Source organism: Sabethes cyaneus, chromosome 2, assembly GCF_943734655.1.
Source record: "Sabethes cyaneus chromosome 2, idSabCyanKW18_F2, whole genome shotgun sequence".
Taxonomy (NCBI): domain Eukaryota; kingdom Metazoa; phylum Arthropoda; class Insecta; order Diptera; family Culicidae; genus Sabethes; species Sabethes cyaneus.
The window spans coordinates 223,734,721-223,744,224 of NC_071354.1; the positions used below are offsets into that span (position 1 = coordinate 223,734,721).

General features: G+C 40.1%; 1 protein-coding gene across 1 annotated transcript; it reads left to right on the top strand.

Annotated features, from left to right (window-relative positions):
* The first annotated feature begins 8,002 nt into the window (after positions 1-8,002).
* LOC128737420 (DNA primase small subunit) lies at positions 8,003-9,474 on the top strand. The gene is made up of 3 exons (XM_053832052.1): positions 8,003-8,198; positions 8,255-9,209; positions 9,273-9,474. Exons 1-3 carry the CDS (start codon positions 8,063-8,065, stop codon positions 9,466-9,468), a joined length of 1,287 nt encoding a protein of 428 aa, XP_053688027.1. The 5' UTR covers positions 8,003-8,062; the 3' UTR covers positions 9,469-9,474.
* Positions 9,475-9,504: the final 30 nt, after the last annotated feature.

Sequence of the window (9,504 nt, forward strand, 5' to 3'; positions counted from 1 at the left end):
TAAAGGTAGGTAAGAGGTAAAACAAGTTTTATCAATTTTGAACAGTAGAAAACAAGTTTTATCAATTTTGACGGTCAATCGATACACCGCGGGAAGCGGTAAAGGTCGTTGGTGTAAAGTTATTTAAATCAGCTGAGTTTTTTCGTTTTTTATTTCATAGGAAACTTGTTTCCTGTGAATATTGATCACGCTGTAAAATTGTTGCTCAATAGCATATAGCATTTGTGTTTCTGCCGTCTCTTATGCCAGTTATGGCAAGTTTGAAAGAGACAGGCAAGTCCGAGAAAAGTTCATTGCCAAAGGCAATAAAATTGTTTTTACAAACCTATCTTAAGAAAGCCAAATTTCATCGTACTATTACATTCATTAAATAAGTGGGTCAAGTATTACACAACACGAACCCCTTTAAAAGACTTTGCGTTCTTGCCCGGTCATACAACCGCACAGAAAATTTTGGATTTCGAATTCTTTTTGTTTTATGAAATTCTCTAAATATAGTTTCTTATACTGTCATCACTAATTTACATAATTTTTATTATTTTATTGTTTTTTTCGTTGCCTAGCTGGTTATTATGATTATTAAATTTTCAACACGCTAACCTAACGTTCAAAGTTAATACAAAAATAAATATATTAGGAATATGCTCAATTATATGTACAGTGCTTTTAACGAATAGGCCATTGGATTGACATATCGACAGATATCGTCCCATTCCACACAATTGATACGACTATGATCAAGTTGTTTATTCATCACAGAGGAAAAACTGTTGCGTAATCTTTTACTCGTTAAGGGAACAGCCCCGGAGAAGATTTGTTCTTGAACTGATTTTTTTCGTAATTTCACTACTCACCAAAATTGCTCTTAGGGGAACTAGAATGCAAGCTTTGGTTTAGGTATTGCTAAAATTTTGTTCTCCTTTTGATTCTTACTTTACACTGTATTATTTTGATTTGTTTTAATTGATTTGAATAAAACTTAGGTTAACTAGATTTTTAACAACTTAATCGTTAAGAGGATGAAAATTGTTCGCGTTTGATGGCTCCTGAAATAAAATAGGAAAGTTAATAGGCAGCTTGAAATAAGTAACTCTCAGACTAATTACAACCTAATTATACTTAACATTAATTTATGTGGGAATTTAAAAAAAGAACGATTCAACAACTTAGGCTGACAACGCACCTTTTGTTACCATAAATGCATAAAGCTCGATCACTCAATTCACAAAAACACTCAAATCACTCGATAAAAAATCAGGCAAGTACAAAAAACAAGCAGCCTGGAGCTGTACCGGTGTAACAGTAGCGTTAAACGCCACAACAAATTAAAAAAAACATGCGTGAAAAGACACGGTTGGAAAAAGCCGCGCAAGTATTAAATATTGATGTTGCTACTTCGGAGAGCCACCACTATCCAAACTATTACGCTCAAACAGCATGTCTGTTCAACGTACAATCCAACGTAAAAAGTCAATTACCCTCAAAATCCCCGTCCGGCATGGCGATTCATTGGATATCAATAATAATTACCAGCCGATCCATTTGCTCTTCTTTCCAAGACTCCGCTCATACTGTTGCCCTTGATGCAATGGTGAATGTCTAGGTCAGCATAATTCAATGTTACTTGTGCCTCTTCAGGTTGCAAACGATTTTCGACCCGTGTTGGCCACTTATAAGTTGTTTTGTTTAACAGCAAACAAAAATTTGCGTTTCAGCATTTCAACATTTTTCTTTCGTCATAATCAAGCACTTTTCAATTCTGTGTGCTCTACAAGTGCTTCAAAAGTTTCTGATATCAGTGGTGCAGTGCAGTGGTTGTTAACAAATATCGTCCAGCAAGGTCAAGTAATTGTTTCTAAACCAACTTATGTCCTCAAACAATTTTTCGTACAAATAATACTTGACGCTCTTTCCCAAATGTTTTTTTAAGTATTTGCCGTAACATAACAAAAAACAAATTGTCAAAATCACATAATCCGACTTTTCGTTCAATAGTAACTAACACAAAAAATGTCCTAGATAATCAAAGCCAAAAAATCATACTTACTCACTCATCAGTCGACCTTTGGACACCGCCCCCACCAGCGCGCCTAGCCATTTTCGCAACTGTGGCCTTCGCAGTTACCCCAGAACAGGCAGTTCCCGACGCCGCTGTTGCAGATTAGGAAAACAGCCGCCAAGAACACCAGACTGCAGATGGTGCACGGTTTTCGCTCGAGAAAAAACCCAATCAAATACAGCACGATGAACATTACGTGGGTCTGCATCAAGGCCGGATTGGTCGGCTTCGGGATTAGCAGAACCGGAATGAGACACTGCAAACAGTACATGTTCCTACCAGAGGTTGCACTCTATACTCTGCTGAACTACGCAATCGTTTTCTTTGACGCCTCAATTGGCTGTGCCTGACCGTACAACAGTAGGATATTTTTTGTACATTTGCTTGCTGCACCGTGTACCACTACACTGCACAGTCACGAATAGCTGCTGCGGGCCAACAAATTTTTACACATTTGTTTTCCATTTATTCTTATATACGCACTCCTTCAAAACTAATTTGTGAATAAATTATCACGTATTTGGCATGGACAAACTTCGTACCGTACCTGTCTCTGCTGAGCTTGACAGCTGACCATTGAGAGGGAGGGACGGTTGTCAGAGTGACTTACGTCAGATATATCGAAAAATGGTTTCTTGTTTATAATAAAGTTATAGGGTAAAGACTATATTGAGGACAGAACGAATCCGACAGCATATTTTGATCTTGAGAGAGAGGAGTCAGCTGGGATAATTGTTTCTCTCGTTTCTCTGCACCACGCCGAGCTGTCAGCGTTAACGGCGTTAACCGGCTAAGAACTGTTACTGTGAACCGGACTAGCTTGATTGAATAAAGCAGGGGAAGTATTTATTTGCGATAAAGTTTCAAACCTCTCGCTAACCCGAGTATGCCGACTTTGGTTTAAATCAACCCATCGACATCTCTATATCGAACTGCAGTAAACGTCAGCGACAGCATGTCCGGGGCTCAAAATTTGACAGCGGGCCCAAAACAGACTGCTGGCAGTTGAGTGAAACGCAGTGCTGACATGCTATCTCATTTTCGCACACACGAGATGTTGGCGGCGAAAACATGGTTGCCTGCCGATGGGGTGGTTTAAATGGTACTATTTGAATTTTTTACATGAAAAATAAGAAGAATAAGAAAACAATCAATCTGTCACTGAGCCAGCTTCTCTCTCTCAGATTTTAATGTACAGCAATGGTTCGCTAATTAAGGTGTTCCTTCTATGGGCGGTTCGTTAATTGGGACATGTTTCAATTAAAAAGCACTTGAATGTCAAAATTTGATCATGTCGAAATTTCTACTAACTGTCAGTTGGCCCAATTAGCGAATCACAATAGAGCTTGCTAAGGGTTACAAAAACTTATCGTTTTTCACTCAAACGTATGTTTTCACTCAAACGTATGTTTTTTTACCGGGGTATAACTGGGGGAAAACAAAAACAAACGTGTAAAATCAATGTAAAATCTAACAACAGCAACAACAAATCGCGCGTCGATGTGTGCGTGCGGCAAACGTCAGCAAGCTCAATTCCATAGCTAGAGTGCAGTCGTGACTTAATTACCGAAATCAGGCTGTATACCATACTGCTGCTGCTGACTGCTGATATTATCTATATTTGTTTTCATCAGGATTTTCTTTCCATAGCAAAATCGTTTCCTGATGCCAACAAACCACCAACACAGTCGCTCATTAATAATACTGATATTACCGCTAACGTACTGACCAAAAGAAATATAGGATGATTTATATTAATTTTGGACAGGTGTTTCGTGTATTCTATTTTGGACATTTTCATTTAATTTTGCCGTAAATGGTCAAAATAAAGTATGCGTAACGCCTATCCAAAATATGAATATAAATCATTTTTAGATAGAATTAACAAAAGGGCGAATGTCGCAAATGTAAACAAAACGAGTGAGAGTTATTTTTTGCTGGACCAGCATAGGAAAATAAACCCTCACTCGGTTTGTTTACGCTTGCGACATTCGCCCTTTTGTTGATTCTATCTTCATTTTTCCTTTTACCCTTCTTTCGAAAACAAGCACTCTCGATGAAATCGCAGTACACAGAAAGCGCGTGCAGAACAGACCTCATAGTCCCTAGACAAGTATTGGCGCTGGCATCACTGGATATTTGCAGGTTATGTTGTTTTGCTATGTGCTGTGCTACAAATGTCAAATTTGTTTACATTGAACTTGTGCAGAACAATATTAACAACGTTGGTAGATTGAACACACTTGAAGATTTTTCTTGCAAAAAATGGGGCAGGAATGCTGAGTCAGGTGCAGACGTGGGTGCTAATTATCTAAACGGTAAGCGGGTCCAACGGTATCCTTTTACTAGTCCTTTCGGAATGGATTGAGTCCTGAATCGATTCGAACAAACTGCAAGTATGCTTGCGTATGCTTTCAATTGTCGAGTCGATAACGACCTGCACCAAAATTTGCAGCCAATGGTACGTCGCTTAGAACATTGTGGCAGGCTCAGTTTAGAGAACAGCTTACCTCATTGATTGCAATTGCGGTACATTCATTTCACAGTTTATGACACACTGTGGCCCACCTATTTGACATTTAAATTTTGAAGTGTTGGAAATTGGCAGCCCTGCCAATGTTTGTTTTTGTCAAAACGATCAAGAGTCTGGCTGGCGCTGGGCGCAGCCGAGTTTGACTGGTTTCACATGATCAGCACCTCGGCGGCACAGTAAGGCACAGACTGAACAAAATTTCTATGAATGAAGTGAACGGAATGTTCTCAGCGACTTACCCTTGTTTGCAGCTGAGTTTCACCGGTTAGCTGATACATACTTTTAAACCCGACACACCACACACTGACTGGGGCAGATTCGGCAACTAATTTAACACAAAAATAAATATCCGAAATTACAATAACTTTGCTACTCTACCCAGGTAACCAATAAGCATTTCCAATGCAATTTAAAAGCAAGCCAATAAGCATTTAAGTTGCCTTAATTGCTACTTAAATGCTATTTTGGCAAAATATGCGGCTACTTCACTGCTAGCCCTCTTATAGTGCTGACAATGCTTATTTGCAGCTAGTTACCAACAAGAAGAATTTGAATAGAATTGTGGATGCCAATTTACAACCGTTATGCAGTCAAAAAGCTGATAAACAACAACCTGCAGTATAAAACGCCAGGGATGCTGATAAACGGCTGATTTACTGCTTATTTTAATGCTTATTGGTTACCTGGGTAGCCACCTATTTCACTGTGATAGCCGGTAACTCTGCGGGCTGCAGATTGTACTTATTCTAACACCTGCAGCTGCTCCCGGCAACCTCAGCGATTTCAAAATGAATATGAAATATATTTAAACACGGTCGATTGTTTGATAAAAGGGATCCCTTACTGTTTCGCAAGCACCGACACCGGGCAGTTGTTTTTGCCTTTTTCATTTTGGTAAACGTAAACACACTTTTGACACTTGTAGCTCAGAAGTGCTGGCTTCTTGCTGGAAGATGATTTTCCAGGAATACAATGGGAACACTAGCGCCAATACTTGTCTAGAGGTATGAGGTCTGTTGCGTGCAGCCATCATTTCATCCATTTCGGTGTTGCGATACTTAGACTAGGCGGCGCTGATAACTGCTCAAATTTTAGATGTAAAACAAAAAAAGTACGCACGAAAAAAAGAAAATTTTTTTATGGCGCTTATAATAAATCCTCCTGCTGCGGTGGTGGTAACGCGCTCAGGAGATAACCGCGAGACAACCGCAAAATTAAAATTAAGGTTTCCTCAAGGTTTTCTGCTTTGTGTTTTGACAAAATATCAGATTTGTAACGTGTTTGTGGTGGAAAATAATTGATTTGGTAAATTTTCAAATACTTAATTACTATAATAAATCATGCGGTTATCTTTTGGTGGTTTGGTTCAGCTGTCAAAATAACCGCAATGTGAGGATTTTTCCTGCAATCTGAAATACACAGAAGATCGCTAAAAACTTGTTCCACTGACGAACTGACATGACACTTAGAAGAAAATCCTTTAAAAACCATCGTCCTGCACATTTTGCTTGCACACTAGCACCCTCTGTTATGCATGTTGCGGAGTAGCTTGCATTTGCAGTGTTTTATGCTGTAGGGTTTTGTACATTTGAATGGTTTTATACTGAAAATTCAAAGCAACACACGCGCGTCGCCGTGTGGCCATGTTGCTAAACATGCTTTTTTTTGTATGCTTCTCGTCTGTTTGTCTGTGCTTGTTCTAACCTGATGGATGTGCTAAAATTACAGAGACTATAGGTTACAGAGGCGACAAGGCACTCAAAAACCGCTAAATTTTGAATCAAAACGAAGAGTACCATCACAAATGATGGTAACTCTCCGTTATATGGATTTAAAATTTAGCGGTTTTGAGTGCCTTGTCGCCTCTGTAATAGAGATGGTCGGGTATGAAAATTTGAATACCCGAACCCGGCCCGTACCCGATTAAGCAAAAAATTAAAAACCCGTACCCGACCCGAACCCGCAGGTTTATTATTTTTGATACCCGAACTCGACCGTAACCCGTCGGGTACGGGACGGGCCCGGGTACCCGACAATCTTTAGTGTTAAATGTGGTCAATAGAGATACCCGACCCGACCCGTACCCGCTTTCAAAAACAAAAATTAAGAACCGTACCCGACCCGAACCCGCAAATTATTTTTTTTCAATACCCGAACCCGACCCGAGCCCGGCGGGTACGGATACGGGTGCGGGTTTCGGGCAAATTTTCCGCTACCCGACCATCTCTACTCTGTAACCAATACCCGCTTAGGCGCGTCCGGCAGAAATCGAACAAACATCTGGCAGCGAAAAACTTTTTCTTCCAGACATTCTGCCGGATTTCTGGCCGCCGTCACCCGTGAAAACTAGCAGAAATGCAACATTTGATTCGGGCAGAAATTTCGCCTTACGGTTTTTCTACCGGATTTCTATTCGATTTCTGCCAGAGGTTTAAAAAAAACCGGTTTTGTACCGATTCAGCTTTCCCTCCATTTTTGGAGGGTAGCAGCAGCGGACTGTAGCAGCAAAAAGCGTGCAATTAACAGGTTAACAATTAAATTATACCTGCTTTGTCATGTTCCTTATTATTCTCTTACTTTTTGCCTGAAATTACAAAACTGATGAACCACTTTTCTCCTGCCTCAAAGTGTCACATTTGACATAAAGAGAATCGAGCAAAAAATTAAGACTGGTTCTGTTCGATTTCTGCCAGGCATCCGACTTTTTCGTCTCTGGTAGATTAATAATACAGCCCTAGATACAGCCTGAATTCGTTAATTGGGCCACGATTGCACTCCAGCTGATTCGCTAATTGGGCCGACTGACAGTTGTTAGAAATTTCTAAACTCGAAAATTCCATACAATTTTGACATTCAAGTTGTCATATAGCCCAATTAGCGAACACCCAATTAACGAACCGCCCAATTAACGAACCACCAATTAACGAAACTTTGCTGTATAACGTAATCTTCAGTTTTCGTTTCAGTATTATCAATTTCCCACCCTTTCGTACGCGATGAATTATAACCGTCGCGGGCGAAACCATCGCCAGAATCGTCGCGGAGACAAATATCGTTTATTTTGTCAAGTAAATCAATAGCTTACGTGCTAGACAAGCATAATATGTACTTATAACTTACATACAGTCAAGCAGATTCTTTCTGCGACGATTTCAAGCTATCAAAAAAGTGAGCAGCGCGTTTTGTTACCAAAGAAACGGGCAATATATATTTACACGATTTACACGCATATTAATAAAGTCCGTACTGTCAAAAATATCGAAAGGTCGCGAATTATCGTCTTTATTGCTCTTTCAGAAGAGCGTTACGGCCGTTACAATGCTAATCTTTAAAAACAAAACATTGCGTGTAGTGGCGCGAAATGAACAAAGTTTGCTAATTCTAATTAAAACTAAAACTACAACTGTTAACTAAATACACGTAATCCTAGTTATTGTTAATCTTGGTGTGTGTCGTAAAAGTCTATCATAATGCCGGAAAATACCGAAAGTAACAAAAAAGCTGTGGAATCCTTTGATCCAAACTCGCTTCAGGATCTGCTTCCGATATATTATAAACGATTGTTTCCGCATCTGCAGTTTTACCGTTGGATGTCCTATGGGCTGTGTAAGTATCTGTTGATTTTTGATTGATTATAGTTCCTGATTGGTGTCTTAATTCAGCGGAAGCTTCAGTGTTCACAAATCGGGAATTTTCGTTCACCCTACAAGACGACATCTACATCCGATACCAATCGTTCGACAGTCAAACCGAGCTGGAAAAGGAAATTTGTTCCAAGAGTCCGTGCAAAATCGACATCGGTGCCGTGTACAATGTTCGTCCTAAGGATAACCGAGCCAGCACGGGAATGAAACCGGTTCAGCGTGAGCTGGTTTTCGATATCGATATGACGGATTACGATGAGATTCGAACGTGCTGTCAGGAGGCCAATGTGTGCCAAAAGTGCTGGAAGTATATGACGATTGCTTGTAAGGTCATCGATTCTGCCTTGCGTGAAGACTTTGGCTTCGAGCATCTACTGTGGGTGTTCAGTGGGCGTCGTGGTATTCATTGCTGGGTTTGTGATAAAACAGCTAGACATATGGATACGAAAGGACGTTCATCGGTGGCGGAATATTTGCACATTTTAATCAGCGGGGGTGAAGGTTCGGTGACAAGGGTGAGCCTCGGCGATAGAATGCACCATTCTATCAAGCGGGCACATAAAATAATCGAACCTTTCTTCGAAGACATTTGCCTTGTCGATCAGAACACCTTTGCCACTCCGGATGGTCTTCGTAAGTTGTTGGCTATGGTGCAGGATGAAGGCATTCGTTTGGAGTTAGATAAGAAGTTGAAGCCCCACGAAGGTGATTCAAAGGCCGTTTGGAAGGCTTACGTGCAGTTCTTTGAATCGTTAAGAGTATCTGGAAACAACAAAGCAAGAAAACTGAAATTTATAATTGAAGAAACTCAACTGGCATTCACTTATCCAAGAATTGATATTAACGTAAGCAAAGGTTTTAACCACTTGCTGAAGTCTCCGTTCTGTGTGCACCCGAAAACGGGAAAGGTTTGCATTCCATTCAATCCCAACGTTGCGGAAAAGTTCGATCCCACGCAGGTTCCAACTATCACGTAAGTATAACTATTCGTTTGAGGGCTTTCGAAGTTTTCTACGATTTTTCTCAACATTTTTAGTGCCTTGTTGAACGAAGTGAACGCGTTCGATGAAAACATAAGAGCGGACGGTCAAGAGGAACGTTCACGTATCAAGGATTATAAAAAGACCAGCATGTTCAAGGGTACCGTTATATTTGAAGAGTTTTTACGCAAACTGGAGCAATCCTTCAAAGGGAAGGCTATTATGGTTAGCGATAAGAAAATGGAATTTTAGTTTTATTGTTGGAGACAATACAGTTCCGTTTTTCAA